This window comes from Lingula anatina, chromosome 2 (genome assembly GCF_051362555.1).
Source record: "Lingula anatina isolate TDL-2025a chromosome 2, LinAna3.0, whole genome shotgun sequence".
NCBI lineage: Eukaryota > Metazoa > Brachiopoda > Lingulata > Lingulida > Lingulidae > Lingula > Lingula anatina.
Window position 1 is genome coordinate 38611839 of NC_141768.1, and position 27452 is coordinate 38639290.

A 27452-nucleotide genomic window follows, 5' to 3' on the forward strand; every position below is an offset into this window, starting at 1 on the left:
CCTATAGGCCTAGGGGCCTATACCAATATGATGTCAAACTATCATTGTAATAAATCACAAATGAATATTTAATGGTTATCCCCCCAGAATCTGGAGTTTAATCTTGGGGATGGCGGAGAAAATGCGTGTATAGTAGGGCCTACATTTTTTTTTTTTTTTTTTTGTCAATTTTGAAATTATAATTGCGCAATAGATTCATTTTTTCTGAGATTGGTGTGCAAATTAAACGGCAGTTTTACTACATGAATGTGCCAGTTGCATTCAAATTATGGTTATATTGTGATAATCTCTCCAAAAAGGTCAAATGCGGTCAAATGCATTTCAAGAATGCGCAAACACGAAACCACAGAGTTAAATTCCAAAGAGGATAATATCAGACCAATAGACCATTCTGAGAACCATTGCATATGAAAACGATTTTTAAAAAGATGGTTCAAGCATAAAGTCTATGCCAGCAAAAATAATAAAAAAAATTAAGTAACAACGAATTTAAAGTATATGTTACTGAAGGAAGTAGGTTTAATTTGTTTGATGTTTGTCGAACTAAAACAATTTTTTCAGAAACATAGTATGTTACTTTTGATAACACTTCGTGATTTGCAAATTATTTCATCTCAGTGCAACAGTCTCGTTTCTTTTGGTTGAGCATAACTGTGATTCAGCCCTGGCACAACAATAGCTCTCATATAACAGTAGGCCTATATCAAAATGTAATTGTTTCCACAGCGTTATAAAAAATTGCATTCAGCCTTCGCTCAGTCTGATGCGCACCACTCTTTGACATTCAAATCTATCAGTTATTCCTGCGTTTAATCATCCCCCATTTCTTTCTTGAGTTTTGCCAACGCCATAAGTCGGTCGTCTCGCCACTTTCTTTTCTCAGGAAGCCCATCTACAGTAGAAAACGTTCTGCACATGGCGTCGTGGATCTTCTTAGCAGTGTCCGAGTCAGATTTAAGCTCGGTGACCGGTTTCATATCATTGAGAACTGCCCATATTGAAGGTCCATAACGGTCCACATTATCAGTGACGCCTGTAAAAATAGCGATTATCTTGAAAAAACAAAAGGAAGAAACGTTGCTCTGCTTCATACTCTCGTGTAAAAAAATTGATTGATTGAGAGATAGAGAGACCGAGAAGAGAGACAGAGAACGAGAGAGAATATTTCGTTTCGTTGGTCTTACCAAATCCATTCATGTGCATAGTTTCAAATTGGCCTGTAAAAGCATATCGCATACCAAGGCCATTCTTCAGGATTTTTTCTACGTCTTCTGGCTCCAATACATCATCCTGAAACGACGTAGCCTAAATGATCGAACAATCAAATAAACTGTATTGGTTGGAGAAAAGTCATGCTTCACGTATGAAACGTTGCCTGCTAACTATAGATAATTAAACAGTGAGCAAATAATAATTAAAATGCTATAAATCTCAATTATACTTACATTTGTACGGTGAAGGCACCCGATAGTAGGCCGAATAACAGTTACCAAATTATTATGCAAACTGTTGAAGAACGCGAGCAAAGATTTGATGAACACCGGACAATGACTGGATAAAAACTTGAACGTTAGACCACTCACCAGGCGTTGTACATTACCTCTACTAAATCCCAGCACACTTTTATGATTGCATATTGAATTCTATTGATTCCAAATCCTAAAATCTCTTTCTTAAACACGATTGGTTTCGATCCCACTTCTTCCATTAGATCTTTAACTCTGGTCGAGACATCTGCATCTGTCCACGGGGCGGGAATCAGTTCAATCAAAGGTGCGTAGTAAGGGGGGTATATCTGGAATTATATTTGAGCAATCAGAAAAGACCTATTCGAAAACAAATGGTTAAGTAGAACGTCTTCTGGGAAGATCGAGGAACGTTCTCTCACGAGCTGTTAGGGTGAATTTACCTATACCCGAATGCCGTTATACTTACTTAATTCAATTTTGCATCATAACAAGGCTGGATGTGCTGTTTGTCAAATCTCAAGATAACTAAGCACTTAAAGTAGAAACTTCTTACCAGTGCTAATCGACGGAAGAAGAATGAAATACTTCAAAACAAAACATCTCTTTGAGGCTTGATTTAAAAATAACACTTCCAATGTGATGATCGAAATACCAACCGGATGAACGACAATGCATCGGTTTTTTAAATTAAGGCCTTCAGAAAATTGAGACGCAGGAATACAACTGGTTGAGCTTGCAAGAATGGTGTCAGACTTAACCAGCTTGTCTAACTCTCCGAACACTTTCTTCTTCAAGTCTAATCTCTCTGGTACACATTCCTATATCAGAAAAAAAGATGGAAGAGTTTCTCTTCAAGCCAACCTGAGTTTCAGAGAACGCTGGAAACTAACCTCTTTATTATCAGCATGCCTCTGCCGTTTCCGGTGGCCTCTGAAACTCAGGGCGCTTATAAAAATACTTTTAAAACAAAAAATATTTTTACAAAATGAATAATGAGGAAGTATGCAACTTATCGTTCAAGACTGTTTTAAGCAAATTATAATATCTGTTTCCATTTCCATATGGAAAACAAATTAATTTTGAAAACAAAAGGGAAAAAAAGAAAATTAATGTAAGAATGTAGGCCTACGTACGTGAACGTAAAAGGCGCTCTCTACGCAATCTCTCATATCTGTTGCCACAGTAATAAGTTTGAGTTGCTCTTCTGCTGTCAATTTTCCTTTGAGCAAACCATTGGCCTGTAGCGCCGTAAAGCGCTGTTCTATGTAAGACGTAGCATCTTTCAGCATGTCTTCAGATATATCATAAATTTTTACCATATAGCCAGCACTAGCATACAACATGGCAAAGCTTCTCCCTATCAGGCCGCTGAAATACATTCGATACCAGGATAGAGAACTTGAATCCACGGTTTTATTAAAAATAAACAGACAGTTTTCACACACACATATAACATATACAGGTATTTGCAATCATACTGGTATTCATCAATATGAGAATCTGATGAGTGATAAATAATATGGGTTCATATCTTTGATTAGTTTATGGGACAATAATAAAAAAACATTCACTGTGCTTTTTTTTCTGATGTTTGTTCGTTTTCAGTCGGTCAGTTGGTGGACGAGAAACTCAGCTCTGTTGACATGGTTATCAAACGTATCTGACACGACGGCCGGCACTGTCACGGCACTTACAGTAAAAAAAGCTTAGATAGCCATAAAAACCATATGGTGAATGTGGATCTCAAAAGAGGATAAGACGACGGTGGCCCAACTCACTAAACAACAAGTAGCGCTATATAGCGATTTTATCAAACTAAACAAATTTTAATCGTTTTTAAAGGTAGAATAGTGTGTTATTCTAACGTGGCTTTGTGTGATTTTTAGATTTATTTACTGGTCCAGGTGACAAATGCGCGTGGGTTTTCAAGTGGGTTGGCCACATTTGATCCGTGGATGTGTTAGTCTGTGGATAAACTCTGTAGTGAATGCTCTGTAGATTCTCTTGACCTCCATTTAGGTGACACACCCCCTCCTCTCGATTCTCACAGACAGGAGTAAATACGCTGTAAATATGCACTCTGCTCAGTGGGTTACGAGTAATTAAGACCTCTTTCTGACTGTTTCTGGCTCTATTTTAAGGTCTAAACCTGATATAGAATCTCGTGCCTCACCTGCCTAAAACTGCGATATTTCCTTTCGACGCCATTTGCTCTTTCGATAGTCTTTGAGTGCAAAGATCAGTAACAGAACATATGTGTATATAAATATGTTCAGGGTATTATCAGCTTAAAGTAAACCTCTGTACTGCATTCGTATCACATGGAAACACGTGACCACAATATACTCTAACACAATGTAAGTATTATCATGAAACTTTGGACGCAAAGAAATAGCCAGCGCAGCCGACTGTAAGCTGCAAATTGAAGGGGTCCACTGCAAACTGGCGATCCCTGCCTCGCCCCAACTTCCAAAAAGGTGCTGTTATGGAAAAGTTGCTCTAATGTAAGTGAATGATACAGCCCAGAAAATTCTTTACTAGACCCTATTGCAATTTTATTTTGCGATTTTCTTTTTTGAAGTAAGTAATACATGAACTTTTAATGATAACACTGGTATTTTAGGGTACAGCTATAAAAAACTATCATCCTCCAGGAAGTTTTTCATACATTTATATTCAATTTCATATTCCACCAAAAATTGAATACAAGTTGAATAAGATCACAAGGCTTCAATTTATATTGACAGAATAAATCAAAATTATTTTATTCATAATAAGTTTCGGCATTCTTTATAATGGCAAAAGCGGTATAAAAGTGCAATTTTTCTATACTTTCCAATGGTTAATGAATCCTTTCCGACATTTAAAGTAAGTCCATTGTTTTTTGTTTTTTTTTAAGTATGGTTTTTGAAATAATCTCTAAAGCGAATATTACACAGGGTACCCATCTACGAAGTCCACATGGCTTGATGGCAAGCACATGTCAGAATAATTGCAATAACTGCCTTTTTGGTGGTAAAATGGAATTTATTACATTTCTGTGTGTTGTTTAGAATGTATTTATTTGGGAATTTTGAATCTCATATGAAGATTTGTTATCCTTTTATTTCCTTGCATGTAACACTTCTTGCTAAACAAGTTCCTGTGAACCCACTAACTAGGAGATTTACTCAGCAATGTTCAATATCTAAAAGGGTATCTGAGACGTAATACTACAAAGCAGCATGACAAAGAATTGCCACTAAGTAATATAATGTTTCAGCATAACAATCTTCCACGGAAATCACAAAGTGATAATTTATAATACTATCTTTAATGTTCCAATTTTTATAATTTTTCAGCATAACAATCTTCCATGGAAATCACAAAGTGGTAATTTATGATACTATTCTTAATGTTCCAATTTTTAAAAATGAAGTTTATGTGACATTATAGTCTTCCAAAACACATCTTCATCTGTCAGGCGAGTGTAAAGAATATACTCTGACTGTCTCATCGCTGGATGATGTTAGAAGGTGATTGCCATCCCTGAAAGCGTAAATAAAATAAATCCACTAGAGGTTGATTTGCTTTTTAAAGTTAAAACTTCATATTATTTAAAAAATTAAAACCTATATTCAATTTGTAGCAAAAATAAATATTCTGTTGCTCTTATTTATACAGTCACCAAATTTATTTACACATCCAAGCTTTACCTCATTCAAAAACACACACAAAGTTTTTTGTATGAAATTTTAATCTAACTAGAAAGCAAAGCTGGCAAATATACAGACACCATACAGGAAACAAGGCAGCAAAGCTGACAAATATTCAGAGATTCAGATACAGAAAAGAGTGCGCCAAATGTTTGACCAATTTTGATGCACTATTACATAAAGCTTTAAAATGGCATAATCACTCTTACCCTCTTACATTATTTACTGTATATAAAAATGTATATAAAAATTTCAAAACAGGTAGCATTTAATGAACCAAGTGAATAGTAAAAGCCAACAAGTAGAAAATATGAGAACCAATAGTGTTTGTCATTCATTTTGCAAGTCACTTTCTGCTGAGACAGAAAATATTAGAAATGTCTGTTGATAATTTACACCAGTAACAAACATCAAATTTAATTCATGTTGAAGTCTAATACCCCACTGGGACTGTACTAACCTAGATATGGTTAAATCTAATATCTCTGCCCCGTGTCCCATCCACTGTGCCTCTGTCTTGCCTGTCCTTGCATCCCACAGCCTTACTGTCCCATCTAGGCTGCCTGTGTACACCATGGGGGATGTGTTATCCCACTTCAGCCTCACAATTCCAGCCTAAAATGGCAGAGACTTTGAAAAAAATATATACCTGTCTAGAAAAAGCCACACAATTTTGTTTGCGTTTTAGATCCAACTGCTAACTGATACAGAGTAAATCAGAAGGCACTGCTAATTCTCCTACATAAAAAACTGAACATTATACTAACGTTATTTCCCATCTAACCAGATAAGTGACATCTTTGCCAGCAGGTATAACAATTCAGGTTATATGACAATCTTACCTCATTATCACACTGTTGTCTAACGGTCTGCTTTGCGAGGTCCCAAAAGCACAGGGAACCAGCAAGAGTGCCTGTAGCTAAATATGGGTTGCTGAAATGTACATATAATAAAGCAATTAAATTAACATAGGTGAAAAGTATTGTAAACATCATCTGTGGTGTACTCTTACAACTAAAAGATAAGAGAAATACAAAATATAAAATACATTGGGCAAACAACATCATCAAAAGTACTACAAAGGCAAAACAGGATGTAAAGTACAAATACAGGACAACAGATGAACTATACAAGTGACTGAGTGGACCCAAAGGAATTGGACCAGAAAATATGGTAGACAAAAGACAAGATGGAGAGAGAGAACCTAACCGAAATATATGACCTCCATGGACATAAAAACAACAAAGGGCAAACTTTTATGGAAGCATTCCAAGAATAGGTTTCTTCAAATGGACTGATATTATCCCTGAATTTAGATTTAGATGTATATTATTTGTGCTGATCATTGTGTTCATACTTTTAATTAACCAACTGATTCCTTTTCAAAGTGCTTACTTTGGTGAGCAACCCACTGCCTCTACAGAGTCCTCTTCTTCAGCAGCGGAGGCATCTGTTTCACTGGACTGTTTTTTGCAATTAAATGTTGTCACCACCTTCATAAGAAAAATAGGGTAATTAAAAACATTCCACATTCTCAAGTCAAAAACACATACAATATGAGCATGTGTGCATGCACAGACACAGTGAGAGAGACAGAGAAAGTATAATTATGAACATAACATTCTCCATCACAAAGGAAATTATCACTATATTGAAATTATTCATGCATTTATATCAATTGCTTCCAACATCCTACCCTTACCTTGCCATTGTTTGAGTTAATAACCTTGGCAGTGACATCAACTGACCCTGTGACAACCATGACATTATCTGGGTGGCAGTCTATGCATGTAATAGCACCATCATGAGCGTCGTGACCTGTGTTGGAAGAAAAATTATCAATCACTGTTAAATGCAAATGCTTGGGCTTTCTATACTCTAACACCCAAAGATGGTGACATGCACCACCTAAAATGTATGTAAGAGTACTTCTGATCCCAGCAAAGAAATTACATTCACGGAGATTTTTTGCGATTTTTAAACGAAAACTATGCGGTTTATGCAAACACTTACCAGATATGGAGTGTAATGGGGAACCTTCTTTCAGATCCCAAATTTTAACAGTCCCATCATCATAGCCTGTACATGCCCGCTTTCCTGCAATATGTGATAAATCCTGTACTCATATCTACCTTAGTCATTCCAAAAAAAAAAAAAAAAAACATTCAGTGATATATTCTGCACTTTAATATTCTTGCATAAAAATACTAAATAAATAAATAAATAAATAAATAAATAAATAAATAAATAAATAACACCTAATCCAAACAAAACAGGCACTGGTCTACATGAATTAAGAGAATATGCAAATATTTTAATGCAAAAGCGTAAAAAAAGTGTTATTTGCCTCCAGCTCTAGAAATCTGCACATCTCTTCATGAAATTGTGGTTTTTGCACAGCCTTCTCATGTCATTAGAAAGTCTGATTGTGTGAAAGAAAGCAGAAAAAGTGGAAGTAATGTTGTCTTGTATGTATTTCCATACCATCAGGTAAAATTCTGCCCTCACTGCATGTACATCCTTGACCTTGGAAAGTTTTACAGTCTCCTCCAGGAATCTTCCACATCCACATCTCCCCATCTACTGTGCCAGCCAGCAGAACGTGAGCACAATGATGCCATCTGAGCCACTAAAAATATCATTATCCATAATATTCCATTCCATTTAGCAGTTTTAAAAACCTAAATGTGTGTGCGCACGTGTGTGTGTGTGTGTGTGGGGGGGGGGGGGGGGGGGGGGGGGGGTTCTGTCAATTCAATTTTCTCATGCACCTAGTGATCAGATTCATTTTTCAAAACTGAGGAAAAGGCCATGGGATTACACATTTTGAAATTGTTTGGGAAACAGAAATATCATAAAGCTACACCATAGACCTGCAGCTAGTGTCAGTTTCAAATCAATACTCCATTGCCTTAAACACTTACTTCTAGATCAGTGCATTCAAATGACCATATTTCCACCTTGGTGTCAACCTTCCAAACCTTGATTATCCCACTCATATCTCCTGTAGCTAAGTACTGTGAGTCATGGCTAAATGCAACTTGAGTCACAGAGTCTTTGTGTCCTTCAATAGAAATTAAATAATGACTTCATTAGTTGGTAAGTTCCTATTATTCAATTCCACTATAGTCAAAATATATTGTACAAAAAATGTTTATATGTGCATTTTTAATCATCTAACAAACACTCAGCAAACTAAATGCCACACAAAAATGTTTGGTTGTCGGGGGATTGAGGCAAATGGGCTAACTGCATTTACTCTAATATCCTATGATCTATTGTATTAAAAATGTTGGCTACTGGGTAGACACATATCCTCTTCAATGCTTTATTAACTTTCAATCTGTGGCACCTAGCCTGAAATGGTACTATTTGCATAATCTTTTTTTATAACACATATACTTGACTGAAATCATTTATTTGTTTTTTGATGACTGATCCAGAGTTATCAAGTCTTTAATAAAGTATGATCAAGGACCTACCTGTACATTTTAGAACCACCTGTCCACTGTCAATTTTCCAGAGGTATGCCAGGTCATCTTCTCCACCACTCACAGCAAATTCACATTTAACTGGGTCAGCTTGTACACAAAACACAGAACCTGAAAAAAAAGGACATCTCAACATCTCATACCCTCCTGAAGGTGGACGTTTATGAATAACCATCATTTAATTGCAAGAGAGGCTGTTTCAGTGACTTAATCAGTTTATTAAAGAAAGTATATTTTACCTTTATGTTCAGTAAAAACCAAATCAGCATCATCTCTCAAAGGCAGGGATGTCCTGTTTTCTTTATTTTCATCTTCAACACCACCATCACCATCATATTGGTCTAGGTCCATATCTTCCATGCCTTCAGCAAGGGCCTCTGGAGACATCAATAATGTAAGCTCAATTTAAAAATAAAAAGTCATCACTAAAAAACTGCATACTTGTTATTAAACAAAAATAACATATCTGAATAAGTTAGTTTGCAAAAGTGTATCATAGGACTTGGCAACCCGCTTTTAGAACTTGCCAAAATGTACATGACTTCTATATGTTTATAGATAACTTATAATATAAATATACATTTTAACAGATATATAAAATCATTCCCAGTTATAATGTTTTCACATTTTTACCTCTGCCAAGGAGGTTATGTTTTCACCCCTGTTTGTTTGTTTGTTTGTCTGTCATCAACATAACTCAAAAAGTTATGGACCGATTTTGATGAAATTTTCAGGAACTGTCAAAAGTGGGCCAAGGCACAGATGATTAGTTTTTTGTGGTGATCCGGATCAAAATCAATAATTTGTTTGTTTGTTTGTCTGACTGTCATCAACATAACTCAAAAAGTTATGGACCAATTTTGATGAAATTTTCAGGAACTGTCAGAAGTGGGCCAAGGAACAGATGATTAGTTTTTGGTGATGATCCAGATCAATAATCAATCAATAATCAATAATTGGATTGTTTGTTTGTTTGTTTGTCATCAACATAACTCAAAAAGTTATGGACCAATTTTGATGAAATTTTCAGGAACTGTCAGAAGTGGGCCAAGGAACAGATGATTAGTTTTTGGTGGTGACCTGAATCAATAATCAATAATCATAAAAAATCAAAATATTAAGTTATGGACTGATTTTGATGAAATTTTCAGGAACTGTCAGACGTGGGCCAAGGAACAGATGATTAGTTTTTGGTGGTGATCCGGTGTTAAATTTGTGAACTAGTGTCAAACTAGCATGAAATTCATGCAGTGCACTCGGTAGGATTTTTCTAAGGGAGTACCGTACCCCTTGCCCAAAAAAAGAAGGGGTAATTTTCAAAATGAAGGGGTAAAATAAAAAAATGCTCATCAAGGTGTAATTTTGTGTATTTTAATTATTAAAATAATCATGCAATCACACAGTTCACTTTCATAACAATAACCCACTATCCTTTTATCCAAAATCTTTTATTATTGCAATTTAACAAAAAGAAAATAAAAACAAAATGGACAGGTCACGCATAGGTCACGACTAGATACTGTGTTTCTTTGACTAGAGTAAAAGTAACTGGTGCTACCTAGTAAATGTAACAAAAGGAAAACATTCCTCTTTTGGCTTGAAAACAAAAATCTCTAAATAAATATAATAATAACAATCTCAAAATAAAAGATCTCATTTTAAAAAATTTACAATCTATTCTTGACTGAGATTTAAAAATGCTCCTGGCCTAACTGCTTCCTTAGTAAAGTTTTTAAAAAAACTAGGTCAAACAAGCGCTCTGTAATAGTTGGGAAAGGGAGAGATAGAGAACGGCGCCAAAATGTCTGGACACTGACAAGTAGTCACCCAGTATCCGTCTCTGTCAAACAAGCATTTTTTAGTATACTATTTGAGAAGGGACACAAAATTTACATATTTAGCCATTTTAATCAATCAAAATGTTCATACTTCTTACTCTTCCTAGTGTTTCTCCCTAAAATTGATGCCGACAAAAAGTAGGTCAAGTCGGGAACATTAAGCACCCGTCGTTTTTAAGTTTTACTAAATTGTTTATAAAAATTAAACCTTTGCTTTCAATTTGTAAATAATTACTAGAAATATTATTTCACAGTTTTCTCGTCATTTTGTCATCACTGGTAATCAGCAGAGCTGGAAATTCCCGGTCGCCCGCTCGTCAAATGCGACTAAAAATTTATTCTGACGACTAAAACTACAAAAGTCACAAGGGTTACTGGCCTAAAGTATTTGGTCTGGGCGAGTGATTTAAATTGGTCCTAAACGTATGGTTGCTCAATAAAAATGTTGAACAATTATGTGAATAAAAAAACTATCATTTCATCGTTGTTCATACCTTGTTTATACTAAAGAGAGGCACACGTGCTTTGACCTAAAACTTGCATATTATGACCAATCAGAGAAGATTACGTCATCCTCTGCGGGTCAGTGAAAGAAGAAGCATGTTTTAGTCGGGTAATTCAAATATCTTAAGAAAAAATGAGACACTTGGGAATCAATTATGACATTTTCAACATGAGTCTGACCGTCAACAGTCAACGGACTGGTCAACTTCGCCGATCTTCAAAGCCAAAGGTGTGCGTATTCGTACGCGCTGGGGCTCCAGCCAATGCGTAAAAACAGCAAAACAACGCGTAATTACGCACTCTCATACGCTAACGAGTTTACTGTCATGCATTAGCACTTCAACCGGTATTTATGGCCTCTGACATGTACTGGCTGTGCTAATCCATGAAAGCAAAGGCGTCAAAGGGTGCAAAATGGCTATCAGTTTGCACAATCTACCTTATAGACAAACAGATGAATCTTACCTTATGCATGGCTCTGCTGAGGGGAATCTGGTTGGATTTAAAGGAGTGTGTAAGTTGAGGAGGGATAAAAATTTGAGAGCTCCCATGTATGTTACATCTGCAAACTAGTTGTCATTTTAAACTTTTTGAGGCCTTTGCAATACATATCAGAAACCATAAATAGGAGTACTTATGCATAATTTTGTGCTAGTGTCAAACATTACTCATAATTTTCTTACAGATTAATGGTGTCTTGTTTGGTTGATACACGTGCCAAAAGCCTTTTCACATACCTGGTTGTGAAGGACTGTTGTTAAACTCTATAACTTCTTCTATATCCTCCTCGTTCAGTTCAAATGTATCCTCTATGTTGCTTGGGTCCATAATAGTTATTATTCAGTCTGAATCCCTGAAAAGAAAATAAAAGATGATCTTTGCAGAGATTTCTCAATTCCAATGTGACTTACTACTAGCTCTTTATTTCTCTATATCAATAGCAATTTATTACTTTTTAATGAACTTTTCTTTAATTCTCAGGGGAGATATCTTTGGCATCTTGGCAGGAATTAGTCGTTTTTTAGACAGTGTACTACATTGTAGTCTACAAGTTAACATGTGCGTCTCAGTGCTTTGGTTTTATTAACTTTTAACACAGGAACAACAAAAACAAGAAGTATTTTGAAAATACATACAGTTGTAACACAGTTGTGAAACAGCTTTTTGATTTAATACACACCCAATAGAATCACATTTTAGGTTGATACGCTGAATTTTGTGCTAGCAGTTTATCTTTGTTCTTTAAAGTGGTGTGGCGTGGAACTCCTGGTTAGGGCCTGAAATACAATCTTCCGTCTCAAAAGAGCTTGTGACGAAGCGATCTCCGATATTAGAAGAGCGGTTATACAAGTGACTGTGGAGCCGTCAGTGCTGAGTCGTACGTGCTAGTTATGGGGGCTGATAAATCGAAATTGCCGAAGAAATGGGATCGTGCAGACATCAGTACATTAGAAAAATACGAGAAAATTATAAACCAGGAGGAAATCAACAAATGGAATATTAAAAACCCGGAAACGAGAATTGGACACAAAGGCATGGTAAAACAAGTTCTAACTGCATAGTAAGTGTCAAGATACATGTTACCATGTAAACGTTTTTACTTTGACCTTGTGTAATAACGTGATGGTCTCAAAAATAGTTGCAATACCACGACAGTTTTTATGTAATCCGCATGTCAGGTGTTTTTATAAAATACTTGGGTCAGCGTGGGTGGCAAATAAGCATTAAATGCAACAAAAAGTCCGAATGTGCAAAGTGGGAAAGTTCTATGCATGTAACCCTCAAGTTTTATGAAAGAGAAACTTACTGCTTAATATGGCGTCATAAAGAGTTTTTGCAGGCTAGCTTCATTTCACATTCTTGCAGTATTGCCTGATAGTTGGATTTATAAACTGAGATTGACCCATAACAGGACACTTTGCCTCAATTCTCGGCCTTAGCCTAGGCCGATTCCCATATACACCATTTGTCTTTGTAGTTTGATCAAACTCTGTGGGGACTCTATCTGAGTGCAATCAGCTTAACTAAATGACACATCACGTTATATTAGTACATTGAAATCAAAAGGCCTGTCATTCAGTCAAACTGATTGCATTCAGCGAGAGAATCCCCAGAGTTGGATTAATCTACATTTTGTACGTAGTTTGATGGTTTCTAATGGAATGGGGTGTTATCTGACATTCATGTAAGTACCTAGCAGGTAAGGCCAAAAACTGAGGCAACTTGACATCCTGTAGCCAGTAGTAGGTTTGTTTTTTATGAAGAATTGTGATCAGGAAGCGCATTCAGAACAGATCATTGACAATAACTGAGCTGCTGACTAATTATATTGCCTACCCCACTTTATAGCAAATGGCTTAATTCCCTGATGGTCACCCCACATCCACACGCGCCATTAAATGAATTAAATCTCGGTTCCGAGGTTTACTTGCTAGGCCCCTGCAGCTATGGGACGTGTGGAGACAGGGAGCCCATCAGGGGATTAGCAGCATTGGTCCAAGTGGGTGGCCCATATTTAGTCTGCAGATCTGTTAGAGCGCATTCTCAACGAATTAAGCCAGGCTTTACAAAGCCGGTGACCTAAAAATGGCGGACGTACATGAAAGAAAAACCGCCTAATCTTTTAATAGTCCCTCCGCCTCTCACACGCCTTCCCACACGTCGTCCCTGCGGGGTACAGTAATTAAATCTCGGCTCCGAACATTAATATTTCCGTGAATATCTCTGGTGATATTATCTCCGTAGATAGTCGATTCATTGCTGCTCTACGGGCCAAATTATTCCTTTTTCGTCTCTGTTTTCAAAGATAATAGAACAGAAGAGCTTTTTTCCTTCGATCGCCTTCAGCCGCCATGCTTTCTTCACCACGAGTTTAACTGATGAGCATGCGCACTTAATATTTCTCAGGTAGCTTCCGCATGGCGAACGGAGCCGAGATTTAATTACTGTACCCCGCAGGGACGACGTGTGGGGAGGCGGAGAGACTATTAAAAGATTAGGCGGTTTTTCTTTCATGTACGTCCGCCATTTTTAGGTCACCGGCTTTGTAAAGCCTGGCTTAATTCGTTGAGAATGCGCTCTTAGTCCGCTAATCAACTTGTTCTGAATTTTCACAATGAAACTTAAGTGGAAAAATGTGCAGAATTTAAAGTTCCTTTACATTTTTCTTCCAGTGTTATAGCGACAGTTGTTGCATTGTCTGCTTTGGTAGCAATTCAAGTGCATACAAAGAAAAACAAACGAGCTTACATTAAAGAGAAAAAAAGACAGAGACGTGAAATGGAGCAGAAGAACGATAACACGACTTAGAGCTTAATATATTGCTTTCCTGCAACTGTGCTGAGGTTGTGATATGCTGAAATCTTGGAACCAAAAAAAAAAAAAAAAAAAATGATGCCCATTTGTTCAAGACGGATACATCTGCATGAAAGAAACATAAGATTTCTTTAAAAATCAAGGATTGTTTACCTTTGAACGATTTCTACTGGATGCTTTTGGTAGACTGGACGCATGCACAGAGGGAAACTAAGGACAATAAAAGAAAAAAGTGGTACATAAAAATGTGACAGGGGATGTGTATTGTTGTTCCAGTGAGAAACACTGGGGAAGTGCATTATCCTCTTAGAAAAGGGCGATTTACAACCAGAAAACTCAGAATGAAAGAATAAGTTATTGGAAAGAGGGCTTAACTTTGATTTTAAAATCTGCTTAGCATATCAGGCAGATAAGTTTGAACTGTATTATCAATATGTACTGAATAAAAAGGTATGTAACCTGCATTTAAAATTCATGTTTTTAATGGACCTTATCACATGGTGCGTGAACCATTCTGTAGCTAAAACACTTAGACTGGTCCCAACATATAATTTTGCTACTGGGAATTTTTGCTCCCTGGCCCAAGTTCACTTTCAAGTGTTTGGAACAATCAAATTTAATCGGATGAAGCAGCAAACTCTTAAAGTGTTTTGAGATGTTGTGAAACAGGCCTTTGTTTGCAAATCTTTCAATGTTTCTCATTTTTCAATTCATAATTTAAAAACAATAAAACACCTTAAATAAAGTACCCGATATCAACCGAAATGTACAAAAAAACGTGGTTAAAGTTACTAGCAAGTCATTAAGAACATTTTAAAATTAGAAATGGTATACACAAGTGCAGGGATAGACTGAGAGATGATTTGCAAGTAGGAGAAAATTACTTTTTCATTCAGGAAAATCAAATTGACAGGAAAATCCCAGATGTGGTACCTAACAATTCCATACAGGAGAGAATGACAGTGTATACTAAAGACATGATTGAATTGGGAAAGAACATACATTTCAGAGAAGATGTCTTTGTTAATTTGATGTTACAAATTCCTTTCAAGTGACGACTTTCAAATTTTATTCACCCTTAACACGACCTTCCAAAATAAAGGCTGAATAAGGCATTGTAATGTTTTTAAAAAGGCAAATCAATTTACAGACAAATACAAAACCTTTTTCAAAGTTGCTATATGTAAATTTCATTGGGTGAAATATTGTTTAACCCTTGCCATTACTGTCCCTTTGCACCACTCAAACTTTTCTCCCAGCATGGCATCGTGTAACATAGAGCTTACACAAAATTGTATTCATGCATCTTTTATTATCGTTCCACTGTTATGTGTTACTTGATCAATATGGTGCAAAAAGTCTAATAAAAGCAAATCATAGACAGTTAATTTTCCATCTGTAATGTACCATTTCACATTGTGTATCTGTTTCATTTTAGTTCATAATGCTCTCATATTGTTATTACTTTGGTAGAGCAAGTAAAGTTTGCTGTCCCTGTGGGAGATAGACCACATTAGGAGAAGCTGAGAGCTGGTAGGCAATATCCTCCGAGGCCTCAATTTTTCTCAACTCAATCAAACCCTCACCAGCTGACTTGAATGCTTGGGCTATCAAATCAGCAGCCTTGGAATCGCCCTCTGCTTTGATGACATTAGCAAGTTTAGACTGTTCTTCCTGAAATCAAAATAAAGTTCTGTTAATATAATGTGTAATTTGAAAGCAATTAATTTGCTACAATATGCAATAAGACATTTTAATGACAGATGAAGAATTAAACGTGAAACAAGATCCTTTGTTGGCCAATATTTCCATAAAGAAAAAAGTAACGTTTTTGGAAACCAAGTTCCCAACATATGCAGCTTGCTTACTCTCTCCACAAGGTATCTGGCTCTTTCTGCTTCCTGTTGGGCAACGGCCTTCAATTCTACAGCTTCTGAGAATTCTTTTCCAAAGGTCAAATGTGTCTATTTAAAATTAAACAGGAAGATACACAATCTTGAATTGAAATGGAAAAGACTGCACAATAACCAATTTCATTTAGATGTGAGGCATTAAATGTATCAAAGTGCATACTTAAACACTTGTTGACCTTTGCACTTAATGGCTTAGCAATAAGTCAAAGGAAATGGGTTATTTCTCATCAAATTGTTCATGTATTTCTATTGATAAAACACAAAGATTGTTAAAGATAACACCATTTACTTTTGTTTTGGATTCAACATAATTTCTAAGCTATCAACAAACTTAAGTTGACATGCTCACCAAGGCTATATCATCGCAGATAATTCCAAACTTTGCAGCTCTATCCATTAGTTCTTCACTCACTTTCTGTGAGACCAGTTCTCTCTGAGTAATCAGTTCACTGGCATCAAACTGGGCCTAAGGACACAACGTCGTGCAGATATTAACAAGACAAAAGAATCAATTAATAGATTTAGGTCTGAAATAAAACTTGGGAGTCAGCAAATTCAGTTGAAGTTATTTTTAATTTCAGTAACAGAAACCATACATAAAGCATAGTCAAATGATCAATATCCCATATTTGCTTATTTATGAATTTTAAATACATATTTCACACTATTTTCAACAAACATTAACATGAGACATATTACATAACAAATCATTTACCACTACAGCCTTCAACACTTCCTGTGTAATAGAGGGCAGTACTCTCTCATCATAGTCGAGGCCCAAATTTATGAAGATTTTTGGAAGTTCTTCCTGAACTGGCCTGAACAGGATACGCAGGGTAATATTGCAGTTCTGTAAATCTAAGTATCAAATTTGAAATTAATTTTTTTTGTGAGTATTTATCAACATGTTAATACTTTTTTTTTGCAATTTTACATTCATTTCAATTATTTGTTAAAAAAGGGTACTATTTTTAATGACATCAGAAAGGCTCTGCTCACATCACCTTGTATCTTTCCAGGGAAACTGAAAAAAGATTTTGGTACATCAATGAACTGACTTAATTTCACATACTTGGATAAAACAATTATTATGCAAGAGTGAGTCCAGATCAAGAGTAACAGATTTTAATGACTTTTGACAAACCTTTGCTGCCAGTTACAACAGGGACATTTCTTGCTCTGGACCGACAGTCAAATATGTATGGTTTCTGTACTATTGGAATCATAAAATGTGTGCCTTCACCAATGACATTTTGTTGAACTCCACGGAATCTGTCAAACATTATGGCTCTGTGTCCTCCATCAACTGAAAAAATGAAAGAAAAGTTGTGAGTACAGCTAATTATGTTACTTACACTTTCTGTCTACACTAGCTTCACCTTCACTAGTTTATCCTTATGATTTCAAACATTTTGTAAATCTGCAAAGATTAACCTGTTTGTCTTTGAATATCATTTACTGAAATGTGTAAAATATAACAAAGCTAAACTTGTCTGAAAGACAATGTAATTCATAATGATATACATACTATTTATTGAATATACTAGACATCCCAAAATGCCAAATGGTCTAATTACCATTGTATAATGCAGAGTTTATCACACTCCCCACAGCAGCCACACCAATGCCTAGATATGTCAGTCTTTGTGCAATTCCAGCCATTTTCTATTACTATAATCCTGAAAAATTAACATTCCATACATTTAAAGAAAAAGATATATCTTTTTTTCAAATACAGATATTGGTAAAAATCATAAGGCCAGGAAGAACTAGAGGATCAGAGAGGCGATACCGCCTCCGAATATTGTACCACCAGCTGGAGCAAGCGCATTCGTATAGACCCCCACATACACAAAGTAAGGGACACAGCCACCAGTCTTATGCTTGACAAGCTATAAAAATGCAATCAACAAGAATTTTCAAAATACGCAAAAAATATATATAACTTAAAATGGTACAATCAAAGTTAAGTTCATCGTAAGGTAGGTCAAAGGTCAATTTCAAGGTCGCAGTAAATTGCCAGTATATGACTTCCTATTCAACTTCAATAGTAACTATGGACCTATCTCTGCCAGGTTTGGAGTTAAAAGAGAAAGAAATTAGCAGAGTTCAGTTCATGATTATAAGTAGGTCAAAGGTCAATTTGAAGGTCACATATAGATTGCCAGTATATGACTTCCTATTCAAGTCCAATAGTAACTACGGACCATCTCAGCCAGTTTTGGAGATAAAAGGAAACCAAAATTTGCAAAGTTCAGTTCATGGTGAAAAGTAGGTCAAAGGTCAATTTCAAGGTCACAGTAAGATTGCCAGTATATGACTTCCTATTCAAGTCCAATAGAAACTACGGACCTATCTCTGCCAGTTTTGGAGATAAAAGGGAAGCAAAATTTGCAATGTTCAGTTCATGGTGAAAAGTAGGTCAAAGGTCAATTTTAAGGTCACATTTAGATTGCCAGTATATGACTTCCTATTCAAGTTCAATAGTAACTATGGACCTATCTCTGCCAGATTTGGAGACAAAAGGGAAGCAAAATTTGCAAAGTTCAGTTCATGGTGAAAAGTAGGTCAAAGGTCAATTTTAAGGTCACATTTATATTGCCAGTATATGACTTCCTATTCAAGTTCAATTGTAACTATGGACCTATCTCTGCCAGTTTTGGAGATAAAAGGAAAGCAAAATTTGCAAAGTTCAGTTCATGGTGAAAAGTAGGTCAAAGGTCAATTTTAAGGTCACATTTATTTTGCCAGTATATGACTTCCTATTCAAGTTCAATAGTAACTATGGACCTATCTCTGCCAGTTTTGGAGATATAAGGGACTAAATGTTATAATTTTGGAGTTACCATAATGTGCCTTAAATTTCGAACAGAAAAAATTAATTAAAATAAAGAAAATGTCATTTTGGTCAAAATTCTTGAAATAGGAGGTGCTCTGAAGTTTCAGAAGTTCAAGTTTGATGAAATAATGTCATTTTTGAACATAAGTTGTCTGCTTTGCCAAGCCTTATGTTTTATTTTTCCAGAGTTCAAAATTTATTATCCATTACCGTACTGCACATTTTGCTTTTACCACCAATATGTACTTTTTGATACAGCGTAACTCGAAAACCGTATGGAATACAAAAAAACCAAGACCACCTCCAGTATTGGGCTTTACATGCAAAGTTCAGTTCATGGTGAAAAGTAGGTCAAAGGTCAATTTTAAGGTCACATTTATATTGCCAGTATATGACTTCCTATTCAAGTTCAATAGTAACTATGGACCTATCTCTGCCAGTTTTGGAGATAAAAGGGAAGCAAAATTTGCAAAGTTCAGTTCATGGTGAAAAGTAGGTCAAAGGTCAATTTTAAGGTCACACTTAGATTGCCAGTATATGACTTCCTATTCAAGTTCAATAGTAACTATGGACCTATCTCTGCCAGTTTTGGAGATAAAACGGAAGCAAAATTTGCAAAGTTCAGTTCATGGTGAAAAGTAGGTCAAAGGTCAATTTCAAGGTCACAGTAAGATTGCCAGTATATGACTTCCTATTCAACTTCAACAGTAACTATGGACCTATCTCTGCCAGTTTTGGAGATATAAGGGACTAAATGTTATAATTTTGGAGTTACCTTAATGTGCCATAAATTTCCTACAGAAAAAATTAATTAAAATAAAGAAAAGGTCATTTTGGTCAAAATTCTTGAAATGGGAGGTGCTCTGAACTTCCAGAAGTTCAATTTTGATGAAATAATGTCATTTTTGACCACAAGTTGTCTGCTTTGCCAAGCCTTATGTTTTATTTTTCCGGAGTTCAAAATTTATTATCCATTACCGTACTGCACATTTTGCTTTCACCACCAATATGTACTTTTTGATACAGCGTAACTCGAAAACCGTATGGAATACAAAAAAACGGAGACCACCTCCAGTGTTGGGCTTTACATGCTCTACAAAATGCAAAAAAGAATGGGTCTCTAGCATTAACGGTTCCCGAATTAGAGACAGTTTTCAGTTTTGGTATCTTATGGCCGCTACACCCGTGAAAATGCACCGATTGACCCCAAATTCACACAGATGAAAGATGACCTGAAGGGTAACATTTTCCAATAATATTATTGGTTAAGTCTGTGTGGTGTCTGAATAACAGCGCAAATAAATTTTTTTTCGAAAAAAAATTCATTTTTTTGAAAATTTTGGCCCGTTTGACCTTGAAATAAAGGTCAAAGGTCAAATCCAAGGGCATATTTGAAATCTACACATATGACTTTTGGAAAGCCGTCTGTAGAAATTTTTCCCATAATTCCTTCCGTAGGGTAGATAATTAGCATTTAATTTTGCCATTTTTGGACAAGGGTGCATTGCAATGAGTGCCACACCTAGACCCCAATACCGACAAAGCCCAAATTTTACATGGAACGAGTTGAGATTATAGGTGACCTAAATCCAAGAGATGGGTATGGGGGCCCTTACCGTCTAGGAGGAGAAGCGGTAACGGTAACATGGCGGCGGAGCCGGCGGAGCCGCAGGAGCCGGCGGAGCCGGCGGAGCCGCAGGAGCCGGCGGAACGGACCGGACGGGACTAAAACCATGTGTACCGCCAGCGCTCACGCTGGTGGTACAATTACTCTTGTGTCAGTGAACTATGGTGGTATTATTTATATTTTTTTATAATCTGTTAGATGTGACACTGATCTGACTAAAAATATTAAGATATTATTGCTACATACGAATGTTACCACGTATTCAAATAATTGAGGCCTAGGCAAGTTCCTAAAATACGTTTTTTTCTTCAAATCCATGAACCCTAGCCAAGGGCTACGGCATTCTCACTGGAGTCGAGACTTAAGAATCATAATTTGCTACCATGTTTATTAGTTCTAAAGTGTAGTTTCCTACAATTTACATAATTGCCAGTCTTGAATACTAATTTTTGTACGATGAAAATTAATCAAATCAAAAACGCGCAAAAGAGGTAAAATAAACAGTTAAATTTGTAAAGGACCTACCTTAGGTAACTAGCTCTCAAACTTGCATGTGCAGGAAATCAAAACTGCGCATGTGTGAGTCGGCATTTCTAACTTACTGCGCATGCCCGTACTACATGTGAGCTGATGAAAAACGTGGAAATTCAACACAACAAAACAGAAGTGTGAAACTGAAGCTGCAAGTTAGAAAGAAAAAGAAGCTACTGTAAAAATTTGAAGAAAGGTTAGTGTATTTCTTGGAGGCTTTTTGTTTTTTCTTTGGGTTGTTTAACATATGCTGTTTGCGACGTAAGCCTAAAAATTGATTTTCATTTTCAAACTGAAGTCAAAGTGTTGTGAGCATGACTAGTCCATTCGAAGTAGTAGTAGTACAAGAAGTACCATTACTGAAAGAATATTTAGCGATACGATTTTACCCAGGGTTAGTTTTCCGAGTTTTATTGGTATAGGTAAAACTAAATACTGTTTCATTTCTTCTTGTGACCTACAAGTAATATGTTGTCTAAGTTTCCAGCCTGACAATATACAAGCTAGGACCTTACTAAGTAAGGCTTCATAACACCCAGTGTTGAAGACTCTCAAGGCTATAAATATCAGCACCTTGGAGTAATTGTGCCCTCTGCCACACTGTGTGGAATATCATATGCGGTTGAAGTTCTTTTGCATTGGTTTACACACCAGTTTGATATCATTTTAGCCTTAGTATTCCAGCTATGCAGTAGTGGTACCACTTTTGTGTTGTAATCAGTGGTACATGTCTAAGTTGCTTGTAAAAAGAGATTTTTACACATGATGATTGTGTGTGTGTGATGATTCCTAGTCTTTATGGAAAGTGTATCATTGTAATTTGACTTGCAAAGTTCAACAAATGGTTCAAAGGTAACTCTTAGTTCTCATGTGCCTGTGATCACTATCATGTGTGAAGCTTCTGGGCACTTCCCCAAAGTATGCATTATTTCCAAATGGCTTTTGTTATGTGGTAGTAGTAGTAGTTTGCCGGTGGAATGCTTGAATGCATCACAGCTCTGTATTTTTTGTACATCCCACACAAACGTCTTGGAAATTTGTGGATTTTGGATATTTTGTTAGAATAACTTTAACTTTTTAAATTCCTGTCGGACAACCCATGGGTTCATCTCAGCTATTAGCCGGTAAGCCCAAGGACAAAATACAAGCTTCATGTTTGGCTCTCAAGTCCTACTAAAGCATACCAAGGGCAGATTCTTTCACATGCTATGACCTATTCACCAGTTTTTTATTCTTGGTCTCTGACTTTTTAAAAATGTTTTATTAATATGTTGCTCCCCGTGGATGTCATTACTTAGGATTTTTATGTTCAAATTTATTTACCTAAACCATCTGCACAATGTTGCCACATCAGCACATACAAATGTATAATTTTTCAAATTGATGCCAATCTTAAATGACCTACCTAATTATCACAGATGCCACCTAAAGAGGTTGACTATCAGACTGAAATCTGTTTACATTTATGATGTGGAGACTGTAAAAGCACTAAGTGTGATTACGCAAGTATGCAACAATTAGTGTCCTGTGATCTTATCTTTTTTTTTTGTCTATGTAGACCATTACAGACAGTGAGTCTTACATGTCTAACAAAACTGCTCAGAAGAAATTTTCTGGCCTTTTTACATTGAGTGTTATATCCTGTGGTGAAGGCGCACTGATATACTTTGATAGGTAAAACTTATAATTAATATTTTTTTTCCAGGTAGCACCACAAAAGTTTCATTATGACAGATACAGCAAGCAATGGTGGTGGTGATGCACCCACAGACCTAGAACGGAAGATTATTAAACAAATAGAGGTATGTTACTTATTGAATGATAAGCAGTATAATATGTTTGTATGTTTATAATGGTGGTCTACTGACAACTTTCCTTGAATATTGATTAGGTTTTAATTTCATCTTGGTCAATCAGAAAAAAAGCCTTAATTTAATAAATGTTTATAAGAAATTGAAATGAGTAGATGTTATGAAATAAAAGTATGTTATGAATGGTATGTATGAAATAATAAATACTTTCTTATTTGATCTCCCAGTATTACTTTGGGGACCTCAACCTGGGAAAAGATAAGTTCATGCAGCAGCACATCAAGGAAGATGATGGATGTATCCTTTCAATATTAGAAATCTCAGATTAACTTAATTTGGATGTATGTGGGAGTACTGTTGTTTACTCATAGCTGCTTATTTTTTGAGTAAAAAATCATCAGGTGGACACGTTTCTTCATGATGAAATGTTCAATTTTAGAAACTCAACTTTGCAAATGTTGTGAAATAAGAATTATGAAGCCAATACATTTTTCCTTGACGTGTTTTCAAAGGGATCTCTTTAGAAACACTGATAACATTTAACCGCTTGAAAGCACTCTCCACAGATTTTAAAGTTATTTGCAGTGCGTTAGCTAAGTCTTCATCAGGTCTTATGGAGGTAGGTACAAACTGTCAATTAGTCATAGGAATCTAAAAATTTTTTTAAAAAACTATGCAAGGAAGTAAAGCGTAAACTTTGAGATTTAGTCATCATATTTTTTCTTGTGCCTTTCCCTTGTTTGTAACCTATTTGTCCTACTTCTTTACAGAAACATCAACTCAGCATCCTGATAAAGATTAACCATTTATTAATTGTTTTACAGCATCTGTTAACAGTTAAAAGTTTGGGACACAAGGGACTATTGGAGATTTAATTTCTGTTAAATCACTTTTCATAGTGTTAAAAATGATATTTTAGATAAGTGAAGACCATAAGAAAGTTAGGCGGAGTCCATCTAAACCACTTCCATCACAGACTAAAGAACGCAAAGAAGATATGAAAGCAAGGAGTATTTATGCTGTAAGATTTAATCTTTATTTTACATTTAAATTTGTTGTAACCTTTATTAGGGATTATTATACATATTTATCCAGCTAACAGGATGGTGTTAAATGATTAAATTTTCTTCAGCTGAAAAATAAGTTGTTACTTTTTAATTAATTCAAGAACACGATTTAAATGCAGTATTTGTTCTTATCAGAAAGGATTTCCAGACACAGGTGTTGACTTGGATCAGCTAATGGAATACTTTGAAAAATATGGAGAAGTTGATAATGTTTTCATGAGGAAAAACCAGGAAAGAAAATTCAAGGTAAGAATAGAAAGGTGTCTGCAGTTTGGTGATTGTGTGCATTTTAACACCCATTTGTGTATGAGGAAATCTTTCACTCTAATTATCAGTAAGAGTTACTATTCAAATATCCTGAGTCATTGAATGTGGAAGAATGGGAAAATTGATCAGAACCTCAAAATCCCAAGAACCCATTCACAATTATATGTATTTTTGGTGCTCTACATTCTCTTCAGGTGTTTGATTAATTGTTTGTTTTTTATAAATACATCATTAAGTTACCCGATCTGTTTGTGTTTCAATAGGGGTCCGTGTTTGTAATGTTTAAATCACTGGAAAGTGCAGCGAAGTTTATTGGAGAGGAAGGCACAAAGTATGGTGACCAGGAGCTGGTCAAATGCTACAAGTAAGTTGGAAGGGTGTGGTATAAACTGCATAAAAAGTTTGTGATAAGCTGTTACCCTTAAAAATTACCCAACTGTAGTAAATTTCTTGGATATCTGGATTATTAACAAAATTTTGATTTAAGCCCATTTGTTTAGTTTTAGACTGATAGTTATTTAAGTTGAAAACAAAACTTAAAATTTGAAATTGATTGAAAAGTAATGATCATTATTTTATCATGCATTTTATACTTACAGAGATGATTACTTTAAAAGGAAACTAGAAGAAAAAAGAGTTAAAAGACAAGATCAGTTGAAAGAGAAAGAGGAGTAAGTATTTTGATAAGGAAGTGGCTTCACACAACTCATAAGGGTGATGCTGGCAATTTATGAATGCAAAATAATCATTGAGAATTTAAAATATCTTTTCAGTGAACCTTAGGTAACTAGCTCTCAAACTATTCTTTCAAAATACTCTACCCAAACCCAAGTAACCAAACCAGGGGTTTCTCCAGGATTTGGGGCACAGGGAGTCCAAAATGTGAATCTGTACTTTAATCATGGATTTATAGTCCAACCCAAGCAAGCACAACAAACCAGCCCCAAAAACTTTGTAAGCTAGGTGTACAGCCATGTTTAGAAATTTAAGCCATCTTTTGAGGCTAATGGTCAAAAGGCTCTCTTAGGAAAGCTTTGACCCAAACTAATTTCTATATCATTTTTCAATTAAGTGCAATTCAAACAAAATTTATTGCCAAAATTCACCATTATGAGTTTCTGTGTACAATCTAAGTTAATGATTTTTTAAACCAACATATGTAGTATGAATTTTTCTTAGGCATAATTTAGTTAAATTTATTGTTAATTTGTCACATGATCAGGTAATTTCGATTTTAAAAAATGGCTACTTTACCGGAAGTTGTTGTTTGGACAGATGGACTTGCTTAATATTCTTGTCTTCCAAAGTTACAAATAATTTGTTAGATAAAACAGGGATCTGTTAGATTTCTAAAATTTCGTTTTTTACAGATTGTTATTTCTGTATGTGGAAAATACCTTTTAATATCTTTGTAACTTTTTAGTCATAAAGATCGTGTAATTTATAAATCTAATGTTATACATTTTTATTTTGTCAGACAAAAACAGAAACAGTTGGAAGAAGAGAAAAAGAAATTAGAGGAGAGAATAACAAAGGGAGCAATATTGCACTTGACAGAACTTGCAGACGATGTTGTGCGGGAGGACCTGAAGAACTTTTTTAATGATCATGGCAAAGTTGCATGGGTGGACTTTGAGAAAGGAGACAAAGAGGCGAGTTGATGTATCCTGCTGTCATATATTATAGTATTTTTGTGATAAGATGTTATACAGTGAAAAGTACTTCCCTGCCTTGTGTTGTAATGATGTTTAAAATTTTGGCAAAATAATGTTCAGGGGTGTGATTTTGAGTTTTAGTTTTTAAAAAAGAAGTTATTTGGCCAAACCTTCTAGTGAGTAAAACATAAAGACATGAAGACTGCATGAAGAAAATAATGTGAAGGAATGTAATTCATATGGATGAAAAAGCAAAGGTTAATAACATGATGTTTGAAGATAGCAGTATTAATTTATTTATTTTTTCTTTTTTCAGGCCTTTGTGCGTTTTGGAACAGGAGAAGCTAGTGCAGCTTGGAAATCTGCAATGGAAGCTGGAAGTGGAACAGTAACTGTTAATGGTGCACAACTTAAGGGAGAGGTTCTGGAAGGTAGAGCTAGATTTTGTTTTGTTCATTAGAAAGGAGTTTAAAGCTAGTCATTTTTAAAATGCAAATAAGATTGTCATTAGTAATTATCAATAAATTTTGTGTAAACATGGAGCCCATACTGTTGAATTTTTTTAATCGTTCTACTTTTTATTTTCTGAACAGGTAATGCAGAGTTGGAACATTGGAGAACAATTTTTAAGGCACAAGCAGATATGAGAGATAGGAAAAGAAAGGGAGGCAACAAAAACTTTGGAAAGAAAGGAGGAGGAAAAAAGTTTCAGGTATTATACTGAATAAAATTAATTTTTACATTACCATTTTTTCTAGTGCCCTAGATTGAATATTATCATTTGTGTTGTCTCATTCATATTTTAACATCACAGTTTCATTATTACTTCAGAGCAAGAAGAAATGGGGAAATGATGATAACAGTGATGATGAAGGACCACCTACTAAGCAACTCAAGACTGAATGAAAACTAGGCATATAAGGATTGTTTTACCAAGTTTTTAAAGACCACTTTCAGGGGGTTAAAATATAAGCAAAGTTGCAGAGCTGGCAGAAGATGAAGAGGTTTTATATTGAAATGAATGGTAATATATGATAAGCATCTTTTATGAACATTCTACATCTTCACTACAACCAAAAAGACTAAAGAATATGGAGATGATTATGTCAGAACTTGCACAGTGTACATAAAAATACTCTTCTTGTGTACAAAGACCATTGTTTTATGAGCACTCTGTAAATTTTTTTAAGTAAGTTTTTTTTTGTCAGCCATTGATCTTAATTACAGTTCACAGTTTTAATAGAATTGGCCAAGTGCTGCCTTGTACATGTCAACTTTTAAGGAGGACTGTTTTAAAATTCATTTTATTACCTTGCAAACCCCCTTTGTAAGGTCGAAGTAATCTTCTGTTTTCATAAACGTTTACGTGCATAAGTTTTTCAGTGGTGCAGTTATAAGATGGAAATAATAAACTACTGTTGTGGCAGATA

The 27452-nt window shown here is 35.5% G+C and overlaps 5 protein-coding genes across 6 annotated transcripts; 2 read left to right on the forward strand and 3 right to left on the reverse strand.

Annotated features, from left to right (window-relative positions):
- Positions 1-495: 495 nt before the first annotated feature.
- LOC106152168 (lambda-crystallin homolog) lies at positions 496-3981 on the reverse strand. Its single transcript, XM_013525664.3, has 6 exons — positions 3643-3981; positions 2603-2837; positions 2126-2287; positions 1601-1795; positions 1185-1290; positions 496-1033 (listed from the first exon to the last, which is right to left on the reverse strand). The coding sequence occupies exons 1-6, from the start codon at positions 3675-3677 to the stop codon at positions 810-812; spliced, it is 957 nt and encodes a 318-aa protein (XP_013381118.2). The 5' UTR covers positions 3678-3981; the 3' UTR covers positions 496-809.
- Positions 3982-4475: 494 nt separating this feature from the next.
- LOC106152165 (angio-associated migratory cell protein) lies at positions 4476-12322 on the reverse strand. Of its 2 annotated transcripts, none has more exons than XM_013525662.3 (12): positions 12178-12322; positions 11735-11850; positions 8895-9032; positions 8647-8766; positions 8089-8228; positions 7649-7793; positions 7178-7261; positions 6867-6982; positions 6560-6657; positions 6007-6097; positions 5625-5779; positions 4476-4997 (listed from the first exon to the last, which is right to left on the reverse strand). In XM_013525662.3, the coding sequence occupies exons 2-12, from the start codon at positions 11823-11825 to the stop codon at positions 4922-4924; spliced, it is 1254 nt and encodes a 417-aa protein (XP_013381116.2). In that variant the 5' UTR covers positions 11826-11850; positions 12178-12322; the 3' UTR covers positions 4476-4921. The 2 variants fall into 2 exon arrangements, with proteins under 2 accessions (XP_013381116.2, XP_086863393.1); XM_087007267.1 differs by having other exon boundaries at positions 12134-12269.
- Positions 12323-12388: 66 nt separating this feature from the next.
- LOC106161690 (uncharacterized) lies at positions 12389-14776 on the forward strand. Its single transcript, XM_087007268.1, has 2 exons — positions 12389-12558; positions 14171-14776. The coding sequence occupies exons 1-2, from the start codon at positions 12389-12391 to the stop codon at positions 14304-14306; spliced, it is 306 nt and encodes a 101-aa protein (XP_086863394.1). The 3' UTR covers positions 14307-14776.
- Positions 14777-15368: 592 nt separating this feature from the next.
- LOC106161687 (prohibitin 1) lies at positions 15369-21378 on the reverse strand. The gene is made up of 7 exons (XM_013538705.3): positions 21217-21378; positions 17803-17904; positions 17370-17531; positions 16941-17083; positions 16575-16691; positions 16181-16276; positions 15369-15986 (listed from the first exon to the last, which is right to left on the reverse strand). Exons 2-7 carry the CDS (start codon positions 17885-17887, stop codon positions 15774-15776), a joined length of 816 nt encoding a protein of 271 aa, XP_013394159.1. The 5' UTR covers positions 17888-17904; positions 21217-21378; the 3' UTR covers positions 15369-15773.
- LOC106152167 (lupus La protein homolog) lies at positions 21252-27450 on the forward strand. Its single transcript, XM_013525663.3, has 12 exons — positions 21252-21418; positions 22928-23024; positions 23261-23330; positions 23546-23652; positions 23953-24054; positions 24236-24346; positions 24631-24731; positions 24967-25038; positions 25845-26019; positions 26339-26453; positions 26616-26734; positions 26854-27450. Exons 2-12 carry the CDS (start codon positions 22950-22952, stop codon positions 26926-26928), a joined length of 1122 nt encoding a protein of 373 aa, XP_013381117.2. The 5' UTR covers positions 21252-21418; positions 22928-22949; the 3' UTR covers positions 26929-27450.
- The last annotated feature ends 2 nt before the right edge of the window (positions 27451-27452 follow it).

Bases quoted from the DNA above. Each gene is read 5' to 3' on its own strand.
- LOC106152167 (XM_013525663.3), top strand. From the start codon at position 22,950: ATGACAGATACAGCAAGCAATGGTGGTGGTGATGCACCCACAGACCTA. The intron at 23,331-23,545 runs GTATCCTTTCAA...GTGTTTTCAAAG, and splicing joins CATCAAGGAAGATGATGGAT to GGATCTCTTTAGAAACACTG. The intron at 23,653-23,952 runs GTAGGTACAAAC...ATGATATTTTAG, and splicing joins CTTCATCAGGTCTTATGGAG to ATAAGTGAAGACCATAAGAA.
- LOC106161687 (XM_013538705.3), bottom strand. From the start codon at position 17,887: ATGGCTGGAATTGCACAAAGACTGACATATCTAGGCATTGGTGTGGCT. The intron at 17,532-17,802 runs GTAATTAGACCA...TCATTTTTTCAG, and splicing joins AAACTCTGCATTATACAATG to TTGATGGAGGACACAGAGCC. The intron at 15,987-16,180 runs GTAAGCAAGCTG...TTTTGATTTCAG, and splicing joins CCAGATACCTTGTGGAGAGA to GAAGAACAGTCTAAACTTGC.
- LOC106152165 (XM_013525662.3), bottom strand. From the start codon at position 11,825: ATGGACCCAAGCAACATAGAGGATACATTTGAACTGAACGAGGAGGAT. The intron at 7,794-8,088 runs GTAAGTGTTTAA...TGATATTTTTAG, and splicing joins TTGAATGCACTGATCTAGAA to TGGCTCAGATGGCATCATTG. The intron at 4,998-5,624 runs GTTAGTACAGTC...TTACGCTTTCAG, and splicing joins TTAGATTTAACCATATCTAG to GGATGGCAATCACCTTCTAA.
- LOC106161690 (XM_087007268.1), top strand. From the start codon at position 12,389: ATGGGGGCTGATAAATCGAAATTGCCGAAGAAATGGGATCGTGCAGAC. The intron at 12,559-14,170 runs GTAAGTGTCAAG...TTTTTCTTCCAG, and splicing joins AAACAAGTTCTAACTGCATA to TGTTATAGCGACAGTTGTTG.
- LOC106152168 (XM_013525664.3), bottom strand. From the start codon at position 3,677: ATGGCGTCGAAAGGAAATATCGCAGTTTTAGGCAG. The intron at 2,838-3,642 runs GTGAGGCACGAG...AATGTATTTCAG, and splicing joins AATATCGCAGTTTTAGGCAG to CGGCCTGATAGGGAGAAGCT. The intron at 1,796-2,125 runs GTTGGTATTTCG...ATATAATTCCAG, and splicing joins GATGCATTGTCGTTCATCCG to ATATACCCCCCTTACTACGC.